At 37.9% G+C, this 27,990-nt stretch overlaps 1 protein-coding gene across 1 annotated transcript in view; it reads right to left on the bottom strand.

The window, feature by feature from the left end:
* Nucleotides 1-27,990, bottom strand: part of GRIN3A (glutamate ionotropic receptor NMDA type subunit 3A) — a 428,226-nt gene that overhangs the window by 29,847 nt on the left and 370,389 nt on the right. Inside the window, exons 6-7 of the mRNA XM_089674688.1 lie at nt 23,289-23,440; nt 11,751-11,915 (exon numbers count right to left, since the gene is read on the bottom strand). Of these exons, the coding sequence (XP_089530814.1) occupies nt 11,751-11,915; nt 23,289-23,440 (317 nt within the window). The remainder of the gene's footprint in view (nt 1-11,750; nt 11,916-23,288; nt 23,441-27,990) is intronic.

Raw genomic sequence — 27,990 nt, forward strand, 5'->3', positions numbered from 1 at the left:
TATGGGGTCCTTGGCTTGACACAGGTCTTATTCATAGTAAACTTACTTATCAACATGTCTTTCAATGCCTTGCTAGAGTATAATGTCCTTGAATTGTTGCTTTCAGGCTTTGCTCTATGTGGCCAAAAATTAATTTGTTACCGTTAGAATATGCAGAAGGTGTTATACTATTCTTCCTTGTATCTCTCCTGAGATTAATGGAGTATATTGTCCTGAAATGCTGTACTTTGTACTCTCCTATGTTTTTTCTCTTATTTATAAACATATTTTTTATTTAAAAAAAAAGATAGACTAAGGCTGATATTTATCTTTTTTTTATAAATAAGTTTAGCATCTAACAATCCTCCACCAGTCTTTGTAGCAATAAATTTATTTAATTCGCATTTGTTTTCCTAGCCAGCACTGCCTTTTTCCATTAAAGTGTGCTACATGCAGTAAACCAAAGGAAGGGGCCAACCATAGAAAATAATGGCAGTCTCCCTGGTGCATTTACTGAAGTGATGACAGAGGATGGCATTTTTATCTATAGTTAGATGCTTAGTTCAGCTTTATATGTGCACACAACTATAATTAAAGAAATGACCACCAAGCAGGTAGACGTTTTACGCTAAAGTTTACTAATAAGTATGCTTGGGTATGAATAATTATTCAGATAATTATTTTTTCAAATAACTGCAAGTGAAAGCATAAAACTTGCTTTATGTGCCAGTGTTAAATGTCAAGTTGTATTACATTTTTTATTGCACAAAGTAAAGAACCCTTGCAGAAAAGAACCCTTGCAGAATTGCTCTGCTATTCAGGCCACTTCCAGGCCTCTCACTTCATGATGAATGGTGTCTGGCTCTCCTTACAACTTCTTAGAGACTCAACGGGTCCTTACAAATTTGATTTCTGGAGGGCCCCCTCCAACTCCACCGCTTCCTTTGCTCACTCCCCCCCCAGCGGATTTCAATGCCCACTCACTACGTTAGAGGAATACTGTTCTGATATGGTCACTTTTTCCCATGTTCTGTCTAAATTATATGTATTACTGATTCTACCATCCGAAGACTTCTGTCCACTCTAACTTTCAAAGTGGGAGGCAGACCTGGGAAGAACTTTTTCAGAAGCCCAAAAATCTAATATGCTTCGTTTCTGTTTGAAATCATCTCTGTGCGCGAAAGTTCAGGAGAACAACTTTAAGATCCTGGCTCTCTGGTATAGAGCCCCTGTGATATATAAGTTTTCTTCCGCTACTCCCAACACATGCTGGAGATGTCAGGAAGAAGACGGAATGTTTTTATATGTGTTTTGGTCATCCCCTCAGCTTGCATACTACTGGAGGAAGATCACTCGCATTGTACAAACATTTACGGATTATGCGGATCTTGCATTTTTCCTCTTGTACGTCACCAATATACCATCCAAGATTTAAAAACAGTGTGTTTTATGTCATTTATGAAATGCACCCAAATCTTGCAGCTCCCTGTGCTGGATAGACACACAACCTCCTTCGGTTGGGCTTTGGCTATGTAAGGTCTAGGAATTGAACCAAATGTTGCACTGACATAAACATGAGGTATACTCTAAAATGTGGACACTTTGGAATATGTTTGTTTATTCTGAGGAAGGGAAGTCTCTCCTTGACACAGTGACAGAGTAACCATCCCTCACCTTGTGCCTTTCCCTCCTAGATTCCCCCCTCCCCTCTTTTTTTTTTCCTTACTTTCACCCTCCCCCCTTTTCTGGACCTATGTTTCTCTCCAATCCCTGAATTTCTATCCCCCTGGCCTCTTCTGCTTTGTTTTATTATAACGAAAACAGCAAGTTGTACAGCTGTGTCTTCTTTTCTCTTCCTTGGATATATGTGTATTTCTCTCAAATGTCCCTATTTCCTCTCGTGGTTCTGTGTTCTTTGAACCAAAATATGTTTAGTTTGTTGTTTCCTGATGCTATCCTGCAGACATATTGTATCTGAACACCTCAGATATCATTGTAAGGCTCCATGTACACGGGACATTTGGAGAACATGGTTTGCATACCGCGTTTATGCGCATTTATGTGCGTTTGCGTTTAGAAGCGTTTTTTAATTATTAACTAAAATTAACTATTTCAGACATTTTGAGAGAAATAGAGAGAGCAGAACAAGAGAGAGAAGTATGTGTTGAGATTATCTTTTCTGGTTGTATTCACTATGGCTACCATCATGAGCATAATGCGGCACGTTCTACCACTTTTTCCTTCACGCAAAACCTGGGACTGCGCTGGTGTGCTAGGTCCATTTAAATACATGGACAATGCATTTGCATGCATTTCTGATGATGAAAAAAGGTTCTGGACAGCATTTGGATATGGAACAGTTAAAAAATACTTCTAAACACAAACGCTTATAAACGCGGTTTACACGCGTTTACAAGTGTTTGGCGTTTGAAACACTGATAAAATCTACTCCTGAACGCAAGTTTGGTGCGTTCAAAAAAATGACTGTAAACTCAACTGCTTGTAAACGACATAGTGTACATGGACACATATGAAAACTTAAAGGAGAGTTCAGGGACTGCTGAAAAAAACAAACACAGAAAAGCTCCTAAATGTGAGTTTATCAGCTGCAGTGTACATGTACCCTAACTGTTACAATTGTCTGTTTGTGATGCTTATCACTTGCTGTTCAGCTTTCTTAAATAAAGAATTTGTAAAAAAAAAACTAAAAACAAGCTGCTTTTTGAACCCATTAGGGTAATTCCTCTACATATTCACACCTACAAGATGGTATTCTTTGTACCCATCACTTCTGTGAGGCAGGTGTCTGAGCTGGTGGCCTCAATTCACAAAGTACCTTTTTTATACTTTACATAAGACAAAGAGGTGTTGAGGTCTATGACTTCCTTTTTTCCTAAGGTAGTACCCAGACTGCGTTGTCTATGGTGGGATTAGTAAAAAAAAAAAAGGGAAGGGGGAGAAAGGCTGCATTAACAGCACCTCGGGTGAGAAGAGGTAGACAAAAAGGCACATTAGAAGCACTTGAAAGAAAATGGCTGCACTTCAGCTGGGAAGAGTAGAGGAGAAGGAGGAGGAAAAAGGGCATTAGCAGCACTTGCAGGCAAATGGTTACTCTCTGCCTGGGAGGAGTAAGAAGAGAAAGGTTTTTTCCTCCACCTCAAAAGCTCTTGCATGTGCTGTGGCTGTATAACATGGCCATTTTGAAACAGAAACGACAGACATGCCCTTAATCTAGATGGTGCAGCCTGATCCCCTCTCTTTCCTGCAGGACCTGTGTACAAACAAGACCCTAACAAAAGAAAAGAAAAGTTTCATCTGGCAAAGGGAGGACAGCCTAGGGCCATAGGATTTAAAATTAAAGAGTAACTCCACTTTGCTGAGAAAAAATATTCCCTTCTGGGTGATCTATGTACATTGCAAGGATTTTAACAAACTTTGTTGCAGATGCCTACCTTTTCTTATTCTGAAGAAGTAGCTAAGTAGCTGTTTGTTTGTCTGTGTCTACGTGCAGAATGAATTTGTATGGGAGTGACTTCATAATTATCTATCAGCTGCTGCACCTGCAGGGCTCCATTGAGGAAAACTGCAGGACTTGCATCACTTTAACTTCTTGCCGACCAGCCACTGTAGAAATACGCTATAACTTTCATGTAAACCAAATAATTTACACGTATTGGGGTTTTTTTTTTTAGCAAAGACATGTCGCAGAATACATTTTGGCAGAAATTTATGACTAAATTTGATTTTTACATTTTTTTTTTACCGGACATGTTTTAATACAAAAAGTCCAAAATATTGTTTTTTTTTTCCTCAAAATTGTCAGCCTTTTTTTTTAAAAATAAAAAACGCACAGGAGATCAAATACCACTGAAAGAAAGCTCAATTTGTGGGCAAAAAGGATGTAAATTTAATTTATATACCATATTGCATGACCGCGCAATTGTCCGTTAAACTAGCCCAGCGCTGTATAGCAAAAAAGTGGTGTCAATTGCAGTATCTATACCATAGTTTGTAGACGCTATAACTTTCACACAAAGCAATCAATATACACTTATTGGGATTTTTTTTACCAAAAACATGTAGCAGAATACATTTAGGCCTAAATTTATAACCAACTTTGAGTTTACTATATATTTTTTATAACTGAAAGTAAAAAATATAATTTTTCTTCAAAATTTTGTTTTTTTTTTGTTTATACCGTGAAAAATAAAAAGCGCACAGGTGATCAAATACCACCGAATGAAAGCTCTATTTGTGTGAAAAAAGGCTGTAAATTTCATTTGGGTGCAGCAATGCATGACCGCGCAATTATCAGTTGAATTAGTGCAGTGCCGAGTAGCAAAAAGAGGCCTGGTCATTAAGGGGGTAAATCCTCAGGAGGGCAAGTGGTTAAACGTGATTGCCCTTTGGGAGTATCTCACCAAAAATGCCATTTTTGTTGTAGGAGATGTTCAAACTCTGACTTTCATCTTAGTGCAGACTTCTGGACAAATCATTAAGCCAATCACACAAGCAGGAAATTACATATCTGGGGGGCCTTCTGTATACCATATGTGAACAGAATGCCTCCAGGTAGTCATATTTAATTGCATTTTACAAAAAAATGACAGTGCCACAGATAAAAAAAAAAGGTAATTTTTAATACCAATTACAATATGACTTGTGTCGCAATTGTATACACTATATTCATCTGTGTGTCTTTAGGGAGATTTCTTTTCATTTCCTGTGCTGTAGATTCAACAGGAAGTGAAAGGTTCTCTTTCCAATATGAGAGAAACCCCCTTATAAGCAGTTACTACTCAAATGTACCTACAGTTGTGTTCAAAATAATAGCAGTCAGACATCACTAACCTGATCAATCACTGTTTTTGGTAGAAATGATATTTCTACATGGCAAATAATTTACTAGCAGGTGTAGAAGAGTAAAAGAAATCCGACAGACCCAACAGGCATGACATGCATGCTGCTGATTCTGTGTAATTGAATCACTAATTGAAAGGGGCATGTTCAAAATAATAGCAGTGTGGAGTTCTATTAGTGAGATCACTCATTCTTTGAAAAACAGGTGGCAATTATTGCCCTTATTTAAGGAAGGAAGGCAGCAAATGTTGTACATGCTGGTTACACTGCATTTCTCTCTGAAATTCTGAGGAAAATGGGTTGTTCCAGACATTGTTCAGAAGAACAGATTACCTTGATTAAAAAGTTGATTGGAGAGGGGAAAACATATAAAGAAGTGCAGAAAATGATAGGCTGCTGAGCTAAAATGATCGCAAATGCTTTAAAATGGCAACCAAAACCTGAAAGACGTAGAAGAAAGCGAAAAACTACCATTCGAATGGATAGAAGAATAGCCAAAATGGCAAGGACTCAGCCAACAATCAGCTCCAGGAAGATCAAAGAAGGTCTAAAGTTACCTGTGAGTACTGTTATAATTAGAAGATGCCTATGTGAAGCCAAGCTATCTGTAAGAAGCCCCCGCAAAGTCCCACTGTTGAAAAAAAGACGTGCTGAAGAGGTTACAATTTGCCAAAGAGCACATTGACTGGCCTAAAGAGAAATGGCGCAACATTTTGTGGACTGATGAAAGTAAGATTGTTCTTTTTGGGTCTAGTGGCCGGAGACAGTTTGTCAGATGACCCCTAAACACTGAATTCAAGCCACAGTACACTGTGAAGACAGTGAAGCATGGTTGCGCAAGTATCATGATATGAGGATGTTTCTCATACTACGGTATTGGGCCTATTTATCGCATTCCAGGGATCATGGATCAGTTTGAATACATCAGAATACTGCCTATGCTGAAGAGGAAATGCCCTTGAAATGGGTGTTCCAACAAGACAACCACCCCAAACACACCAGTAAACGTGCAACATCTTGGTTCCAGACCAACAAGATTGACGTTATGGAGTGGCCAGCCCAATCCCCGGACCTTAATCCAATAGAAAACTTGTGGGGTGACATCAAAAATGCAGTTTCTGAGGCAAAACCAAGAAATAGAGAAGAACTGTGGAATGTAGTCCAATCATCCTGGGCTGGAATACCTGTTCACAGGTGCCAGAAGTTGGTTGACTCCATGCAACACAGATGTACAGCAGTTCTCAGAAACAGTGCTTATACAACGAAATATTAATTAAGTGATTCAAAGGAAAGCAAAATCTTCAAACATTTTTCAGTTTATATAGCGAATGTTTGAGTTTGTAAAGAAGAATACAAACACTGCTATTTTTTTGAACAGTCTAATATTCACTTTTCTTTAATTTTTTTAGAGGAACAACACAAATTTGATATATTTTTCCTCATGTTTTGATTTGGAATAGAATGTGTAGTGTTCCCAATGCATTTGTGTGTATGGAAATAAAAGCTATTAGAAGGATTTTGAGCTTTATTCACTTTTTTCAACACACTGCTATTATTTTGAATACAACTGTATATGAAAATTTCTCCTCAATTCCTGTACTAGTGGAAAATTTGTATTTACCCTTACTTTCATTCTTAGTGACATCAGGACAAATCAGGACAATATTAAAGAGTCGATCTCCCTAATGGGGACACCAACGCTAATAAAAACTTGACAGTAGTTCTAATTCTATATCCAAAACTAGAAATAAAGTTAGAAAATTTGTGTTGCGGCCTGCCCTTTTCTCTAGTCATAGGACTCCCCCCTCCATTTTTTGCTGCCTGCTCTTTCCTCTACGTTGTGGTCTTCCTATATCAATATGTTCTCCCCCTGAAGCTATGTTTTCAGTGCCGACTATAATGAAAGAAGTAAATACATTTAATACAAAAACTGTCTACTGAATGCATAGCATGTGAAATATTATGCTGGCCAAGCAGAGGTATTGCAGATGTGCCTGACCTTCTCTGTGTGCAGCCTAACCACCACATCAATACCAAAAAATACAGAAAAAAAACAAATAAGTATAAATACATATGAATTAGCCCAAACTACCTAGTTAAAATTCATCAGATCTTGGTGTTGCTATTGTATTCCAGCCAAGCTAAATGTATTCCAAAATATTGTGCCTCTGACACTGTCCTTGAAAATCATACTTTTCTGTAATACTGCATACATCTTGAAGGAAACTCCTCAGCATGTAATGTAAAGGGTTAGTGTTTGTCCATGTTATCCTTTAAGTCACATTAAAAGGACCATCTCCCTGTCATACAGTATTTTTATTGAATCACAGGTTTCAAGCAAAAATACACGGTTAATAAATAATTTGCGCTAGTAAATATATATAAATATATGTAAAGAAATCATCAAATCATAAGTCCAGAAAAATATATATATACCAATACCACAAAAAAATATAAAAAACTTTATAGGTGCAAAAAAACGTTTGTGCAAAAGGAGTGTCTCAATATAAAAAAAGTGTCTCAATATAAAAAAATTTCACCAAAAAACCTTGATAATATAATGGCAGATCATCCATAAAAATATCTTCAGAAACGGAAGCTCTCCAACACACCGATCCTCATCGATCGAAATAACAGGACGAAAAACTTTGTAGTTAATCGAAAATCCACTTCTCCAATAGAAAAAGGACCACCTTCAAACGTATCCATGGGGGGAAATGCCAAGCACTCGAGAGAAACAGAAAGACTTCATGGTGCAATATTATAAAAACCAATTCCTTTATTAGATACTCATTGCACTTACTCAAGAGGTGTCCCAGCCGACACCAGCATCAACAGCATCAACAGCAATCACATAAACGAGCCTGACTACTCAGCACATGTGCAATAGCTGGCAGTCAAAAACGTAATGACATCACATCAATCAAGCTCCGCCCATTTTGGGCCGTTTGGGCGGAGCTTGTTTGATGTGATGTCATTACGTTTTTGACTGCCAGCTATTGCACATGTGCTGAGTAGTCAGGCTCGTTTATGTGATTGCTGTTGATGCTGTTGATGCTGGTGTCGGCTGGGACACCTCTTGAGTAAGTGCAATGAGTATCTAATAAAGGAATTGGTTTTTATAATATTGCACCATGAAGTCTTTCTGTTTCTCTCGAGTGCTTGGCATTTCCCCCCATGGATACGTTTGAAGGTGGTCCTTTTTCTATTGGAGAAGTGGATTTTCGATTAACTACAAAGTTTTTCGTCCTGTTATTTCGATCGATGAGGATCGGTGTGTTGGAGAGCTTCCGTTTCTGAAGATATTTTTATGGATGATCTGCCATTATATTATCAAGGTTTTTTGGTGAAATTTTTTTATATTGAGACACTTTTTTTATATTGAGACACTCCTTTTGCACAAACGTTTTTTTGCACCTATAAAGTTTTTTATATTTTTTTGTGGTATTGGTATATATATATTTTTCTGGACTTATGATTTGATGATTTCTTTACATATATTTATATATATTTACTAGCGCAAATTATTTATTAATTGGTACACTTTATATATGGTGGTTTTTTTGCAGCTGGTACACTATTAGTAAGTTATACAATTTTGACCATAGGCGCTATTATTAATTTTTCTTAAAAATACACGGTTGCCATGTTTTTAGGTACGTGTCTAAAGAGTCCATTTGTATTGCTAGAGTTTCCCAAAATTGTTATTAAATTGGATTTCTCAATATGCTCAACATGCTGTATTTTTTCATTTAAATACTACATTGTGAATGATGTCCTTATGGACTGAGATTTTCCTGATGCTTTTAGTTGTGCTTTAATTTAGTTTTTCAGGAAATATAACACTGACAATTAGAAACCAATAAAGGAGAATCCAAAGCCAGCCTAAAGAAAAGGTCAAGTTGTCATAAAATGTTGCAGTATAATGCTCCTATATAACTAGGTTTATTATGCATACACTGTACAGTCAACATGAAGCCTCAGTTACCAATTCTTAGGGTGCTTGCACACAGTACTGATATATGAACATGAACATATGCGTAAAGGTTTTTCTAGATTTTTCTAGATTTTTTTTTTTTTAATCACTGGAAGGTTTTGTAAGCATGTATTGGCACGTATAGTATATGTGCATATTTGCACATATACACATAAAAATACCAACCAGCAATTCAGATTTAGTTTTTTTACTGATCTATATGCACTGCAAGTTTTTATGTGCCTGTGTATACAGGCCTATTAAAAGCAATGAGCTGCATTTAGATCAGTAAAAAAATGTGGTGTTTATAGGTGTCTCATGTGCAAGAGGTCTTAAAGGATAAATTCACCTTTTATAACATATTACATGTTACACCCATTTTGAGGGTGTAACACGTAATGATCAGACTAGCCCCCTCTCCCCTGCTTTCACAGGTAGCAGGGGATCTTCTCCCCCTCACTAGCTGTCAAATTGAAAAAAAAAAAGTGGTTGTGCGGGCCTCCGCCCACTCAGCCTCATCACTTATTCACTGTGTTCTGTGAATGAGAAACTACAAGTACCGACAGCCTTAGCATCGGTCATCTTGTAGTTCTCAGTGAACTATCATGGTGCTGTGTAGTGCTGTGGCAGTTCTTTGAGTCAGTATAACTGCTTGCCCATATATCTGTCAGTATATCTGTTTGCCTGTACGGAATATACTGACAGATCCTCTGGACACCTTCATGGCACCAGCTATCGGCTGATCGTTGGTGCAATGGTTTACAGGCTCCTGCAACGAAAAATAATAAATACACATTTTTTTACCTGCAAAAACATGTGTATTTATTATTTTTTGCATTAAGGTGAACTTATTCTTTAATGTTACCTTGTCCATATATTAACAAAATTACAACGACCAGAAGCCTGGATTTCTGAACCTTCCTGGTGCTGATCCGATACAACACCTCGGCCTGGTCAAATAGTAGTTCCACTGAAGTTCTGGCTGCTGAGCTCCAATTACTGCAGGCCACAATAGTAACCAAGGGGTCAGTTGGAGGAATGACAGCTGCCAATGGATGATACGCTATTCAACACATCTGGAAGTGTGAAAAAGGATTGATGCCAGCAGCGCTGCTACAAAGAGACGTAACAGCAAACAAGCCGCTGGACAGGTAAGCATGAAGCTGTCTGACTTGTGAGTAAAGAACCCACGATAAGAAGTCCCAAAAACAACAAATCTGCAGCTTGAAAATATTTAGTGAAAAATGTCAAAATTGTAAATGATACCTCTCCACCCTACACAAGAATAAACCAAAATGACAACGTTGCCATATCATAAAAACACCCGCCCGGGCACACAGGCACACTCTCCACTCACACAAGGGCAAGCATTAATATAGGGATGGGGCCAGAGAGGCCAAGAGGCCCTATGGTTAATACTGATGGTACTAGGTCAATAAATCAATATCTTCTGCAACAATGACGCAATGATGTAAAAATGCTATAAAAATACTGGCCCCTAAATTGACACCAGAAGTAAGTCACACATCAGCATATACGATCTAGGAGAATAGTGGAGGCCCATTAACCCTAAAAAAGTACTGTATATACAGTTAGGTCCATATATATTTGGACACAGGCACAATTTTCATACTTTTGGCTCTGTAATCTCGGCCCACTGTATGGTGTTGCTGAAATCACATTCCATGTGAAGGTGCGTATGCATGTGACTGCAATTGCTTATTCAGTGTGGCGCTGCAAGTTGGTAGAGCTGCGTGGAGGTGTCTGAGTCCTGGGACGCGGGCGTCATGACAGCAAACAAGCCGGTGGACAGGTAAGCATGAAGCTGTCTTCCTCACAGCAACTGTAATTTTGTTTTTCCCTTTACAGAGTCACTTTAACTTTGTCAATATAATTTCAGAATAATCTGTACTGTTCACAAGAGGATAAGAGGACTATATCAGCTATGTCCTGCACTGGAAATCAAGTCTGAAGGTCTGGCAAAATATTATACGAGATTACCCTAGAAGATCCTTCTTACGAAGGATTTTGACAGCCCACACCCATATACTGTATACTCTCTGAAGAAAAATGCAAAGGGGTGATTTTATTTTCATTACTTTCTCCTCTCACAGCTTTAACTAGTGGAAGTAAAAATATAAAAGGTTTGTTTTAAGGGAGAGGGTTGGAGGAAGGAATGTTATAAGTGTTGACCTGGGCTGGTAAAATTCTACCAAAGGATGCTCTGAAGAGTCTTGACAGTAAAGGATATCCACATTATCTTTGACACAATGGGGTTTATTTACTAAAGCTGGAGAGTCCAAAATCAGACTCCCTTCTGCATAGAAACCAATCAGCTTCTAACCTCAGCTTGTTCAATGAAGCTTTGGCAATGAAACCTGGAAGCTGATTGGTTTCTATGCAGAAGGGAGTCTGATTTTGGACTCTCCAGCTTTAGTAAATAAACCCCAATAAGACAAGAGACTACCCTGAATTTTTTTAAGAACATGAAAACAAGCATACCGTATGTAAATTTAGATACAAATTTCATAAAATATTTTGTAAAATGAAAATCTTTATTTAATGGAAGATAATCATAGCTAAAATTGGTGGGCTTTACAATATTATTAATATATATACTCCAAGTTTAAACAGGGTAACATATGCATTATTGGGCACACTCATATAATCATAACATTTACAGCATTAGGTTTATACTGAATACGCAAACAAGTCTTAGATCAAACAACACTTGGGCTAATAAAAGTACTGGATGAGGCAAAACTAGCCTAAATAGTCATCGCTGCATTAGATAGATAGATAGATAGATAGATAGATAGATAGATAGAAATATAGGTTTTACTGGTTTGGTGAATCTGTCAAGACCATATACTGTACATGTTTTGTAAAAAGAAAATTATTCTTTTTTAGTTAAATAAAAAAAAAGTCTACATACCTGACTAGTGTGAAGCCAGTACTTCAATTTGGATTTCTTTTTAATCCTCGGCAGAACCAATCTGAATACAATATGTTCTCCAATAGTGGTGAGAATAGATACACCAATTCCTATACAGAGCATGACAAACAGCCCTGAGAAGTGTTTGATGCCCATTTGCAAAGTCTGGGAAAGTAATATGCATGAAAAATCAATTAACATAATAGCGATAGTGCTGTTTTATTTTCCACAGCTGGACAGAATTTATCTTGCCTGAATATTAATCTATTCGAGCCAAAGGCTTTCAAAGTAAATTAGATGGCAAAAATTCTACTTTTTTAAAATATAAATCAACTTTTAATTTAACAAACTTATATCAGCAAATACATAAAGTCACAAAAAGTTTCATTAATTATTACATTCATTATTTTTCTATTATATATGTGTAGTAGAAAAGGTAGAGTGAGTAAAGTAAGCAGTTAAAATATATTTAAAATGTGTAATAAATGTATGATTATTTCTTAGGTTTTTTAATTAAAAGCTGTTTTAATCTGTTTATATTGTGTGTTTGAAGATTTGATTTTTGTGCTGTCATGTAACATAGCAACAGGAATTTGTAGCTTGACTGCTTGTTGATCAGTGATGTGATTTCTTAGACTTCTTGTATTATTCACTGGTTTAGGGTTTTAGTGAGTCCAGCTGCTGAAATGCTTAGACTCTTCACATTTATGGATGCCTTTGAAATCTTAGATGACAAGATGATCTGGTTCATTTGCTTTATATAAGGTGACCACCCTAGGCAAGAGAGTAGAGAGCAAGCACAGTAAACCAGATGGAGATAATTGAGGTGCAGATTGGTACAGTGCCTGAACACACAAAGTTTGAGTAAAATTGTACCAATAAATGGGAAATGTGTCAATTTCACCTTATCTACAATAAAAAAAGTCTCAATTAAAACAAAACATTTATGTTAATATGATACCCTTTATGATTTTAGACTATGTTTTGCTTTAGATAGAGTGGAGAGGGGTTAAAGCCTCTGTTAGGATTTTGTTGCTTTGGCACCACTGAGTTTCCCCTTAACTTTTGGCTCTGTGACCGAAGAGATTATAAGAAGAATCTCCTCAACAGAAACACACACACATCAATAAAACCTGAAAGAGGTTCTGATCATTCTCCACTCTACTAAAAACTGCACTCTTTGTCCACAGTAGGGAAATATTCATATCCTGTTTTGGTGACCGCACAAAAGTTACAGAAAACTCTTCACAAATCACAGACAGTAGTTAAAAACTTACAGCATTTTAACCTTCCCTACTTGTTTTAAAGCTGGAAGTGACATTTAGGAAAACCAAACCAGTGATCAGACCAAGAACAATAGAAATAAAGCATTTTGAGTAGGTGCAAAATGGTAACTGAAATAGTAGAAATTCCTGATCATACATGCATACTATAGCTATTCCATAGTTTTATCTTTTTAACTTATAAAGAAGATTTAGTTTGAGGGCACATTATTTATGTGAGCATATGGCATTTTGACCAATTACTACACATATTGTACTGCAGAATCTTTAGGAGTATCTTCATGAACCTTACTTAATGTAAAGGTAAGATGGCCCTCTTTCTATTTCTCTTATTCTCTAATTTTGTCTGATTCAATAATCATTTTTGATACTTTTCTTAATAGAAGGTTCTAGGTGTCTATAAAGGAACATCCAAAACACATAGGTAGGAATGGACATCTTTCTACAAATTATCACTTTACTAGGAATACAATAAAATACTTGCCCTTCAGTTATACTTTATATTGCGTTACAAAAGTGTATATATAAACCTTGCGAGCTGCTAAGAAAAATTAAATTAAATCAAACTAAGCCAAAAAATAATATATAAATCTACTTCACAGTGCCTGTGCTACTCCAAACCAATTATTCCTACTAAAACTGAAGTTGTATGTAAAATGTGAAACGTAATAAGAAATCTCCCTGTCTCAGCAGCTATGCACCTATTGCCACTCTCATATGTTCAGCAAAATCAAAATTATAATCAGATTGTGCAGCATTGACCAATCTCAGAACACCTTACACCATATCACATAAAATAACTGTAATTTTGAATAAATGTTCATGAAAAATAATAAATAAATTAAAGTCCTCTGTCATCAGTTGATTGAACAAAGTCCTATTTCTTAAATCGGAGCTCCACCCAAAAGAGGAAGTTCTACTTTAAGCCTTTGTCCCCTGCTCCCCATTAAGGATTGGCACCTTTGGGGAGCAGGTACCCGAATTTGACAGGTACCTGCTTGCACTTACGCTGCGATCACCTAGGTGATCGGAAGTGGAAGTTGTCCTCCCCCCTCCCCGTAGTCTTCTGGGACATGTGACATTCACAAAGCGTAGCGTTTCTCACACATGCGCAGTGGGAACCACACTGAAGATACCGGTGCCAGGGAAAGAAAATGGCCGGTGAAACCAGCGGTGGTGAGAACACAGCTGGACCAAGTGACAGGTAAGTGTCTGTATTTTAAAAGTCAGCAGCTACAGTTTTTGTAGCTAACTTAATTAAGCTACAGTTTTGTTTTTTTACATTCTTTTTTTTTTCAGGTGGAACTCCGCTTTAAATGTGTGTCACCGCTTGTGCTTGATCCATTTCCATTATGTGACTGAACCACCACCAGCTGTCTGCTCACCTCCACTCTATGACCTCACAACAATTGCTTGGTCATAATAAACCTTTAATGGACCATGAAGATCTCCTGTGTATGTCCAATGCCACTCTCCACAGCTTTCCAATCACCTCCTGCTTAATATCCACTCCACCACAGGTAAACAAAATACTATATAGAGCTTTAACTTTTAAAATGTTTAATGACTTCTTAAAATGTTGGGAACTTTGGGAACTTGGGAAGATTTTCCCGGTAACTGTATATGCTGCCATAACCTTTGATACTGTACCTCACAACACAGCAAATAGACAAGTTCAGTCACAGAGGCACCGGCAAAGCGGGCACCAATAATTTGCTCTCTTTGAAGCTCAGTAAGCTCTGACACAACTCCATATTACTAGAAGCACACACAGTGAATGATGAAAGTAAGGCTTTTCACCTGTTAGCTTGGTGTCACATCACTCAGTGGAAAAAAAGAATGTTACATCACTTCTGCTTTCAACAGAAAACATGTTGTAACTTTCACACCTGCAAATCATGTAATGTTTCCATTTTTTTAATCTAACCCCTGTATATGCAATATAATTTAGCAGGATTTTACATTTCTCTGTGGGAATTGGAAGCAGTTAGGCAGCAATACACATATGTTTTCTAGATCCTTCTAATATGCTCAACTAAAGTGAACTTAGGATATTGTAGTTATGACTTATATCTTAGCGTGCCATTTTATTGCCCTACTCCAGAGAAAAACAATGATAAATATGATGTCATGAGGGATTGGTGTGAGACAGATTCTACTTAGCCATAAATAAATGAAAACACACCATTTCTACAATCTATTACTTATGAATTACCACCCTTTATCATAGAACTGTACGACAGTGGTAGTTTGAAACACAGCTATTTATAAAATATACCCATACTCTTCATACGGTACTTACTAATCCATTTTCATTTTCCTGTTTCCTTTAAGGAAATGATACTTACATTTTGCAAAAGTCTGTATTTATCATAGTTAGGGGGATTCTAATATAGATTTGAGATATTAAAGTATTTCATCATTATGTAAAGCACATGCTATATAACATTTGAGCCTTGCAAAACAGATCTTCTACTGTCCTTAAACTCATTATAAGGAAATGTACTTTAAAATATCAAATTAAGCAGGTTGCTGAACTGATGAAGTGTACCTTCAAAACAATTTCCTCAGATTTAATCCATCTTTGTTACTGCATGACTAATCTTCGCATACTGAGTCAGAAGACAGACTGCATTTGTCTGTCAAGTTCTCATGGGATATTACTTTTCATTGTGAGAGACAGCTATATCCCAAATTTTATTTTATTTTTTATTTTTTTTAAACAGCACATCCATTTAAGATCTTACCTACATCAAGTAGGAAAAAAGATCAAATCTCAAGTATGTAAAAAAATCGCATTGGGAGAAAAGATAAAATATAATATCTAGACCCCAGTGGAACCACAGGATTTGTAATTCTATCTAGTCCATTTCTCTTTGACCTAATTATGTGAAATTTCATCAAGTTCTCTACTGGTACTAGAAATGAGAGCACTGATTTATGATGCACATTAAACACTAGAGACTTAACTCTGTGGTAGCTGCCCAAAGGTAAACTCTGATAAAGTATATCATTTTTCATGTTGGGGAGCTTTTGAAGAATATTTACAAACCGTTTTTTATTTTTTTGCATCTGTTTAATTTAGGATTTTTTGGTGGACAGAATGTCTTGTTGCACAGCTCCTCGTAATGCAAAACTGCCTAAGAAAAGGTTTTTGCAAAGCAGACAAAAGAAGTAGTTTTGTCTTAAAGGATTATCTTTATCTATACAATTTGCCAATAATCAATAAATTATATTTTAAAGCAGTGATCCACCCAAAAGTCCACTTTGAGGACTGGTCCCCTGCTCCCTGTTAAGGATTGGCACCTTTGGGGAGCGGAGGGGAGCGCGTACCAGAAATTGACTTCCTCTGTGATCACCTAGGCGATCGGAAGTGGAAGTTGTCCTCCCCTCCCTTCTCCTAATCTTCTGGGACACGTGACAGGTCCCAGAAGACTACGGGACCATTCACAAAGCGCAGCGCTACCCGCACATACTCAGTGAGCACCAGGCTGTGAAGCCACAAGCTATCACAGCTGGGTGCCCACACTGAAGATGCCAGTGTTGGGAACACAGGGCAGCCAGTGAAACTGGCTATGGGGGGGGGGACACCACGGGATCAAGGGACAGGTAAGTGACTATTTTTTAAAAGTCAGCGACTACAGTTTTTGTAGCTGCTGACTTATTTTTTTTGTATCTTCATTGGAACTCCACTTTAAGGCATTAAAGTTTTGTTGATTTTACAGGCATTAAAAATTATTATTCTGTAGATAATGGACCAGACCTCAACCCTATACAAGTAAGCTGAAAACAAGATAATTTATTTTATATTATGTGGAATATGATGTTCGAGGACCTAACAAATAACAGTTTTGTGGAACAAGAAACGTGTATTCTACCATTTAAGACATCTATTTTTATATTCATAATTTGTCTGAATAAGGCTAAGGGGTTGATTTACTAAATGTAAATAGGCTGTGCACTGCAAGTACAGTTTCTTTAGATCCAAGGGGAAGCTTTGAAATGGGGCCATGTTCTGCTGATTTTTTTCATCCAATCATGTGCAAGCAAAAATGCTGTGTTTTTTTATTTTCTTTGCATGTTCCCCCCAGATCTAGAGCAACTGTACTTGCAGTGTACTTCCAAGTGCACAGCCTATTTACCTTACGTAAATCAATCCCTAAGTATTATGCTACTTTTGTGAGCTGAGACACACACAAAATTTTAAATAGGATATTGCTGAATTGAACAACAATTTCCAGGATCTCTTTCAAATTAAAGAAGGTTTAATCTTTATTTTGAGTAGAAAGGTTCTCACAAGGGGGAAAATAGTATATTACAGAAAGGACTAAAATTTGTTCTGAGCATTATTACCAAGTGAAGGAAAATCCCAGAACAGGAATAGAGGTTAAATCTTCCAATGAGAATACTAGTTCTGGTGATCCTGGTGCCTATCAGGAATTTCTCTCACTTTGGAGGTATTTCCTCTCACTTCCTGTTGTTGCTATGTAACACGAAGTGCAGGAAAGTCTCCCCAGTGGGATACAGATGACTAAAAAATAGTTTTCCTTTGAAGAAATACTTCTGTAAAAACCAATAAGAATGGGACTAGTAGAGGGTGACTTTGCTATATTAGATCCCAAGACTTCTTTCAACAGAGTTGAAGGTAACTAAGATATTTAAACACTTTAAAAGGTAGTAATAAAAGATATTGGGGAATTAGAGGATTTATTTAGAGACAAAACTTCACACACAAAGCTTCACAAACAGACTTTGAAAGACTTTCAGAAATGTATGTGGTCAAACCAGCTGATAAAGATGGAGGAGTTGTAATAATGGATAGAACAAAGTATGAAGAAAGATCCTCTGTTCAATAATACGAAATTAGTAAGAAAACTATTAAAGGAGGGTCAGGAGTTAGATGTGATTATTGGAAATGGAAAGCAATATTTAGAGATTAAGCACTCTAATACTCCAGTATTTTATTACCTTGCTCAAAATCTATAAACACATGATAGATCCCCTTGAAAACAGGAAATTTAATATAAAGGAAGAAGGCCTAGTTGTCAGACCCTGATGAGGATACCACTAATGGAAATTGTGATGAGCTCATTTTTTTTACTACTTTATGAATAGTTTTCTTATTGATTCAAATTAAATGCTTTGAAGCTATTCAAGAAGATGGTTTTGTTCACTTCATTCATCAGAAAACTTGTTTATTGAACCTCCTGGAAACACTGAGCAAGAAGGAGGAAGCAAAGCTTCACTGACAAGAGCTTGGGAGACATGCTGCAGTGGTGGCAGATTTGTGTTACAGGGATTAGGATGACAGCTATTTTATCTTCACAAGGGTACTGTGATTTCAAAATACACTGTAGTAAGTAGTAGAGGGGGTTGTTAATCAGTTTCAGCTACTTTGGTGTTAATGAAATTAACAACAGGTGCACTAGATGGGCAACAATGAGACGACCCCCCAAAACAGGAACGGTTTTTCAGGTGGAGGCCACTGACATTTTTTTTCCTACTCATCTTTAATTACTGTTTTTCACTAGTTTTGCATTTGCTTAGGGTCAGTGTCACTACTGGTATCATGAGGCGATACCTGAACCCTACAGAGGTTGCATAGGCAGTCCAACTCCTCCAAGATGGCACATCCATACATGCCATTGCCAGAAGGTTTGCTGTGTCTCCCAGCACAGTCTCAAGATAATGGAGGAGATTCCAGGAGACAGGCAGTTACTCTAGGAGAGCAGGACAGGGCCTTCAAAGGTTCTTAACCCATCAGCAGGACCGGTATCTGCTACAGTGTGCAAGGAGGAACAGGATGAGCACTGCCAGATCCCTACAAAATTACCTCCAGTAGGCCACTGATGTGAACGTCTCCGATCAAACAATCAGAAACAGACTTCATGAGGGTTGCCTGAGAGCCCGATGTCCTCAAGTGGGCCCTGTGCTTACTGCCCGGCACCATAGAGCTTGATTGGCATTTGCCATTGAACTCCAGAATTGGCAGGTCCACCACTGGCACCCTGTGCTTTTCACAGATGACAGCAGGTTCACCCTGAGCACATGTGACAGATGTGAAAGGGTCTGGAGAAGCCGTGGAGAATGTTACGCTGCCTGAAACATCATTCAATAGGACCGTTTGGTAGTGGGTCATTGATGGTCTAGGGAGACATATCGATGGATTTTTGGGTGTCTTTGAATTCAGTCCTCTGTAGGTTGATCATTTTAATTTCCATCAAACGATGGGGCATCCTTACGCTCCTAGCACATTACCCAGTCAATATCAGTATAGATATCCAGCAGGATATTTTTCACCATTGAGATCTGATGTGTTTTCCAAGTGTTCCTTTAATTTTTTTGAGCAGTATATATAATGTGAAAAGAGAGCTGGATAAAAATTACCATTACCTCTGGAACACTGCAGAGTTAAGGACCATTATCATGTAATATGATTACAATTTCACTGGAGGTTATCAGTAAGAGTGTCTGTCTGGAATGAATGTAACTCCTTGGGGTGGTATTAAGCAACAAAGCATTTCTGAAATATTTTCTATCTTTTATATAAAATGTTTCATAATGGCTAAAGCATGCATTTAGAAAAGGGAAGCTATGAATATTTTTTACCAGGATCGTTTGGTCACTAAAAATTGGTCAAATTGGTGGACCACATGATAGTCTGTAAGTTTATATGTAATAGTCTTATGCATGGCTGGCTTTAGGGGGGTGCTGGGATGGGCTACGCCCCCCAGATTTTAGTTGTCCCCCCCTCCCAAAGCCCACTGCCCCCTTCCACCCCAAACGCTGCCTGCCTACAGAACCATACTGCAGACAGCTACCTTTTCTTGTCCTTGCAGCTTTATAAACGTTCTAGTAAATGTACTACCTGGCTAAATCGATGATCAGTCAGCAGGGGACCCAGCAGAGTGGGGGAGGCTGTCTGTAACACTCCCGTGTCCTTTAATTATCTTAAATTGTCCCTTGGGGATATTCAGTATCTCCTGGAGGCAGCCAGTGTTGGCGGGCAGGGATGGGGGTTGTGCTTGTCTCCTCCACTCCTCCCACACACTGCTTTACTCTGGTTGATCCCGCAGTTGAAGAAAGGGAAGGGGGAAGAGTGAACCCAGCAGCCTGGGGAGTCTGTGATCAACAAAAATGGGTTAAGACCCTGACACCACATACTGCCCTAAATTGACAATATACTGCCCTTGCCTAACATTATAATACCCTAAACTGACACTATACTGCCCTAGCCTGACACTGTAATACCCTAAACTGACACTATCCTCCCTTTACCTGTCACTATACTGCCCTAATCTGATACCATACTGCTTTTAGTCTGACACTATAATGTCCTAATATGATACCATACTGCTCTAGTCTGACACTATACTGCTCTAATCTGACACTGTACAGCTGTAATATGACACTATACTGTCCTAATATTTCAGTATTCTGTCCTACTCTTACACTATACTGCCTTAATCTGTCGCTATACTGTCCTAATCTGACACTTTACTGCCCTAGAATGCCCTAATACTGTCCTAGAATGACACTCTACTGCCCTAGAATTACATAATAATGTCATAGAATAAGACTATACTACCCTAAAATGAGACTAGAATGACACTATGCTTACCTAGCCTGACATTATAATGCCCTAATCTGACACAATACTGCCCTAATCTGACACAACACTGCCTTAACCTGACACTACACTTTTCTCAGCTACTGTATGTGTTGAGAAGGTGCTCAGCTGCCTGCGCCCAGGCTGTGTGCAGTGCAGGGATGGGAGAAGGAGCTATGCTAAATGCCCCATGTCCTACTGCTTGCCAGAAGTGACCCCTGTCCACTGCCCTGGCAGCAGTGACCCTTGTCCTCTACTCTGCCAGCAGTGACTACCGTCCTCTGCACTCCCAGTTGTGACCCCTGTCTTCCACCTTGCTAACCCCTGTGCTCAGATCTGCTGTCCACTATCCTTAGCTCTCCTGACCCCTGTACTCTGCTCTGCTGACTCCTGTGCTCCCCCTGATGAACCCTGTACACTGCCCTACAAACTGCTGACTCTATCCTCTGCCCTGCTGATCCCCTGTACACTGTCCTGCTGATCTTCCATCCTCTGCCCCCCTGACATTTCTACTGCACCCCCACATCAAACAGGCTAGATCCTGCCCTTTTCTTATGCAGTATTTTTTGGCTTGTTCAATTCAGACTGTGGAAACTAATAAATTGCTACATTTCTAAATTTCCTTGTATATTGTTTTATACTCTTTTCCAAAAAGCAGAGCATATTAAAAAGCAAAAACAATATTACAACACAAGGCAATTTAGCAGAATATTGAGAGAAAAAAAAAACAAAAAAAATAAAAAAAATAGTAAAACCGCTTAAGGGAATGAAAACCTTAGTGTGCAATCTTGTAAATGCCCAAGTAGAATTACACCATACTGACTGTGTCTAATTAGCAGAAGGTCCCTGGACACCTCTTTGCCCTTGTTGGAAGGAAATGTATCACTGTTTTAACAATTATACCTTTCAGGAACAGTGACTGCTTATATAACAGTGACTGCAAACCTAACAGAGTTAAATAAATTTTCTATTCCATTAATAATTTAAGGTTTGCAGTTTTTACTATAATGCTACATATTCACTTTACCTGATAGGTAAAATGAATTACAATGATTATCCTGTTGTGGTGGGATATACAGTATTATCCAGAAAGGGAATACGTTGTCCCTGAAACTGAAAGCAGAAAAATAGGCAGGCATAAGGATTTGAAGTGACTATGACAAAGGCCAATTTGTGATGGCTGATGGGAGAGAGCAACTCTAAAATTGCAGGTCCTGCAACATGGTCATGGGCAGTCAAGGATCATTAATGCACATGGGGAGCAAAGGCTAGCCCATGTAATCTGATCTAACAGAAAAACTACAAAAAGAACAAACACCTAGTACATTACTAACAATTTATTGTTCACAAAACATAGATTCCAAATGGATACTCACAGAAGTGGAAAGTAAAATCCAGTTTAAGGGCCAGAAAGTGTTTATGGGAAGGAGTTAAAATAACATGCCTTGGGGATGCCTTAAAACTGTCTGTGAAGTAGCCATATTGGTACAATGTATACAACATACTACAGCAAAACAGACATTTGCAAAGAAAACCATGCTGTATAAATTGCAGGTAAATGACATTTTCCTGCCAGCTTTGTTTTCTTTGTGCAAAAATTGCATGCGGTCCATCCAACATATGTATGTATTTTGGGGAGACTGCTTGGGGGGGTCCTCATGACATTTAAAAAGAAAAGTGGCAGGTAAATGTAAACTGGTCAAAAATGTTTTTTTTTCTCTAAAATGTCACTTTTGCTGTATTATCTCCTTCAGCAAGAATGACAAAGGAAACAAACAAAAAAAACCTCATGGGGTCCTCCCAAAATTCATACAAGAACCCTTATCCTTGATGGGGGGGGGTCTGTTATTAATATCAAGGGGTAACCTTACAAGAAAAAAGAGAAAAAAAAAAAGTCATGGGCTCCCCTCAAAATTTCTACCAAACCCTCATGCAGCCTGCCTGGCCAGGAAAAGGCAAGGCCACATGCCCTAAGCATGCCCTAAGCACGGCCCAGAAAATCACCCCATGTTGATGAGGACAAGGGTCTTTTACCCATAACTCTGGTTTAGTGTGTGTGTGTGTGTGTGTGTGTGTGTTTGGGGGGGGGAGGTTGGGGGGAGGCCATCATCAATCACATCACCCACAGATTCAGATCATTGTCAATCATGATGAGAAAAAAAAAAATCACTGTACTGCTGACATGTCCATTCCTGATGACTTACAAATCCCGGGCTCACAGCTGAATTTTAAACAAAGGGGCATGGTACTAGTATCTATGATTAATGTTTCACTACCCACTCCATCTTCGGCTTAGCAGGTGGATGCACAATTTAGTTCATCTGTTTGCTAAATGCTGAATAGGCAAAGTTCAGACTAAATTCAACTTTTGTACAAACCCAAAGGTCATTACTACTGTACACTAATCCATAATCACGAGTCATTCTAAGATTGGTCACGTTACTAATGAAAATCCAGTCATTTATAGCCAGCTTATGACTAGTGAAATAAATTCACATGTTGACAATCCCTTTATTAGCAGCCTATTGATTTCTGCATGCTTCAGTTGGAATGATTCCCAGTAAGCAGTAGCAAGTTATTTAAATTGGCCATAGTCAAAACTTCTGTTGACTGCAAGTAAAAAGCTTTAACATTAACTGTACATACCTCTGTGACAGCAAAGCTTCTCTTTCCACATGGCACCACTTTGTACCACTTGTCATGAAGTGTATCCATATATCCACTTGATTTATACTGGCTGATTAATTCTGATATATTTGAAGTAAGAGGAGAGTTTGGAGGCAGACCAATCCCATAGCCTGAAAATATACATAAACATATATAAAACTAGATTTCCATAATTTGCAATATTCTATCTAAGGCTGGTCATACATTATACAATTTTCTTGTATATTTTTCCTTTAGATTTACCGGAGCCATATGTATGAGGTCAAACCTAAACATTTTCAATTTGTATGCAATCAGGCAGGCCCTTGCACTACATAGTTGAAGGTGTATCTAAAGGAAATTGAATAAGAAAATTGTATAAAGTATGGCCAGCTTAAGTCTGCATAAAACAAGATTGTAGGACATAAGCAACCACATAGCACAGCCTTCTTTTCTTAACAAACAATAACATCTTTTAAATAGGGGTTAGCAGATTTCAGCAAAAATTCGATCCTTATTTAATTATGGAGGTGTTTTTAGTCTCCATCCTTCATTGTATCCTTATTTACCCAGCCATGATTGCAATAATTTAAGTATACCTGGTGTGATGCTTTGGGTGATGTTGATATATTTGTAAGTGCTCTGCTGTCATGTTAAACTGTAAGTAGGCAATAAGTTATACTTGGTGCCCTCAGCATCAAATCTTCACTTCTGTGAAGATCCTTGGTAGACTCTTGCTGAGTTAACTTCTTGTCTGTTTTTGCCAGATCAAGGGATCATGTTTGTGGGTGTCTGGGTTGGGTATCTAGGAAATATTTGATGGGAAAAGTTGCATGCTTGGCAGGGGTGAACTCACAAGTGTATGTTTACCCTAAGGATGGTAGGATTGTACCTGCACTGACCACTATCTGACCATCATCTAAGATCTAAGGCTATCTTAATGTGAATGTGTGCTTTGCCCAGGCATTTATTAACCTTCAATTTTCTTCCTCCCTACTCCATTTATATGCCAGGACAAAGGAAAGACCTGTGTAAGTCATGAGTCAATGGAGTTGTACCGTATCCAGAGCTATGAACTCCCTATGTGCCAGCATTCATAGGCTTGTTTTTGCCATATGGAATTAGTCAGAAGTACCAGATGTATCCCTCAGATCCCTGTACTGAAAAGTAAGTATAGGCAGAATTTTCAACACAGGGTTGCATAAAAATGTACCTAAATCCAAGAAAAAAACTTGCATACAGTATCTTGCAGCTTGCCATTCCTTAAATATGAGAATTGTATTGCTTTTCTTTCCTTATTTCCTTTATCTTCACCTGGCAGTCCAGTAATGCACTACCTGTCATAGGTTGCTTACTCCTGATTTGACCTAAAGAACACCCCTTTCTCCTCATAATAATAACATATGGGGTGTTGTTTTGCAGTACACAGAGGTAATCTAGGCAGGGCTGATAAGGGGCACTATGATGTTAGCTTATTACAGCAAATTAATTTTTGTCTCGTCCTACTGTTTTTAGCACTTTTTGAACACGTGTTAAAAAACCCACTAAGTTATATTTAACAGACAAAAAGTAGTAAATACGAGAAGTTAATTTTAACATATGCTTTATAGTGAAAAACTGTATTTTATATTTTGTCCCTCAAAAAAGTCAGAAGTTAAGGACCAAACAAGGAGCCTGCAAGTATATGCGATTAGGGTGTTTTTGTGTGCTGTATAAACTCATTGAAGTTGCAGAAATAATTTTCTCATACTATTAAAGAACAGTGGCATTTGTTCATAAATGCATTATAAATAGCTGTTACAGTGGAGATTTAAACCTACTACAGACATGGTTCCTAACCTTTTTCAAGTTATGACACATCACAATTAAAATGTTTGTGACACACATCAAATATTTAGTTCTAGAATGGAACAAGTAGTAACCCAACATTCAGTGGACAGTATTTCACTCTTAAACATTACACTCTTACTACAGTACAGACCTAATACAGAAAAATAACAGAAAAGTGTTGCTTTATTACTGGGGTGGAGAAACCTCTTGTCAACGCCAAATGGAAAAGTTCTTATTTATTTTCTTTTTTAAAAAACTATTTTGAGGAACTTACATTTTTTTTTCTAGAGAACCAAGATTTTAAAGTGAGCACTGCAGCAGTGGGTTGCCATGTTGTACTGATGCAATTTGGTGTCCAGTACCTTCTGCTCATACATGTATGCACGTTCCCTAATTCCAACCCTCCAAAATCAGAGTGGTGAACTCACCTTCATACATCATTTAATCTTTTCATGTCCCCTGTTTCTGGGAATATGTATAAACCCCTCTGCATCCTTTCCACAGTTCTCCTCTTTGTGTTTGATATGTGCAGCACCATGATAGTGTCACTGCTACTTCTACAACATAATATCTAGGATTGAAAAGGTATTTGGTGTACAAAATGGATTTATATAATTTGTGGCTGAGTTTGGCTTTAGAAAAGCTTTCCTCTCGCCTGTTAAAAAACAGCATTAAAGTCTAAGTTTAGTCACCAGTGAAAAAAAATAAGGTGGGCATAAAGACAGGGTATAGTCAGACACTCTTGAGTGCTTGATGCAGCTTTGTTACCTCTATTGACATCTGCTGCACCAGAAGATTATGGTGGTGGTGGTGAGGGGGATCGGAGGAGGAAGATTTCAGCTAATGGAGGAGCCAGCAGCACAAGGGACACATCCTATTAACTGTAAATAATGCCCGTTGTGCTGATTTTTTTTCATATGTGACTAATTTTAGGCTTTAATGACTGTATTTTCAGGCTGCTTAAACTGCATAATGGTGAGGGATCAAAGTGACTTCTTGTCACTGTAAATTTCTCCTCAACTGGAGATGTTGTTAACACTTAATCGAAAGTGGGAATATGCTTATTCCCCTATTTATACTCTTCTGATGCTTACCCTGTATGTTTTTTACTGAGCATTAATTGGGTGGTGGCCCTCAAAAATGAACGAGGACAACAAAAAAGAGAGAGCCTTTATAGTGGAATATATATATACAGTAATGTTATTGGAAAAAAAATAAAGAATAAAGAAGGCTGATTTACATTTGGTAAGGTTGTGAATGACCATGTTGTGTGGCAGATGCAATTTACCTAGTGCACATGTAGAGAATACTCTTAATTCATTTTTAAATATCCTTATGATGTTTATTACTGAATTTTCATTATTATTACATGGGCCTTTCATGTATTTATTTTTAAAATGTTTTTCCTTCCCCAAGAACTCTCATAGAAGTACTAGATCCGATTGCAATTCTCCCCGACCAAAGATGCCCAGGAAATGGAAGGTGTCAGACCGGACTGTGGTGCATGCTCAGTCCTGCTGGAATGCAACACTCCTAAAAGGGGATGGGTTGCTTGGAACGCATGCCACTTTTAGCAGCAACAATGGCCTGCTCCTCGACATAGATTGAACAAGGAGAGCACAGATAATAGGAAGTTTGAAGTGAGTGACACTTCTAAGGAAAAACCCTTTTCTTTCTATACCCCAATTTTTAAACTATAGAATTAGTTTCATGTGTGCATTTGTCCTCTACATTTTTTTTGTTTATTTTACATTTTTAGAATTGTTAATATTTGATTGGGTATAAACTCTCTAATGCATTACAATATGCATTTTATTATATAAAATAGGTACCTTATAATATAGGTACCTTAATATCCCAAACAATGTAACATACAGGACCTCATAATACAATTTTGCATACACTCAGCAAGAACAGATTAATTTGATGTTTTTTATGGACAGTCTATCATATTATATCTTTATATTTCATTGTTTTTATATATTCTTCGATTTGTATTTAATGTGATGTAATATAATTTAATCTTAAAATTCCTGTGTAACACTTAAACTGAGAAAATATTGTATTTTAGCTACAAAATGCATCTTTGATGTAATTAACAAATTTTATGTCCAATTAAAACATGTTGACCATAACATAATCCCTAATTTCAACATATGTTACTAACAGCACCTATGTCGTTCAAGTAGTCAATGATTTTTTTTCTCCTTTGCAAATCAACCCTAATGTCGGCCATATACGGTTCGAAAATCGGCCGATTCTTTGGGCAAAAAAAAAATCAGCAGGTTTTCACACTGTTAGTGGTTTAATTGGTTGGCCGTTTTTTGTTTTTTTTGCACTTTGAGATTTTCGGTTATGTTGGAAAATTTGCGGCCGATTTGGACAATCGCCCGATTTTCCCAGCAATGTTGGCCAAAATCTGCCAATCATTTTAACGATAAAAATCGGCGCATAAGGCCAACGAATTACCAATTTTTTGTTTATCGTTCGAAACATCGTCTGATCGTCCGATGTTCGACCCATCTATGGCCTGCATTTTACCTACACTCTCCTCAACTTTGAAGATGAGAATCTGAAACTTTATATAGACTCTTGGCCAGAAAATTCAGTTTTCAGTAGACTAGGAAAATGTTCTGTCATTCAAGTGTTTTATTTAACTTCTTGCCGACCAGCCACTGTAGAAATACGGTGGCAGGGCGGCACGGCTGGGCAAAACCACGTTTTAGAACGTGGTTTTGCAAAACAGGTAGGGGGTGCGTGCGAGGCGCGCCACCGCCCTACCTGCGCCGCCGATCACGGCCGTGGGTGTCAGTCGCCGGGTCACAGCCGGTCATTAACTGCTGTGTCCCGGCGATTAGCGGCAATCACTGAC

This window comes from Staurois parvus, unplaced genomic scaffold (assembly GCF_062004578.1).
Source record: "Staurois parvus isolate SC_StPar_1 unplaced genomic scaffold, SC_StPar_1.0 ptg000012l, whole genome shotgun sequence".
Taxonomy (NCBI): Eukaryota; Metazoa; Chordata; class Amphibia; order Anura; family Ranidae; genus Staurois; species Staurois parvus.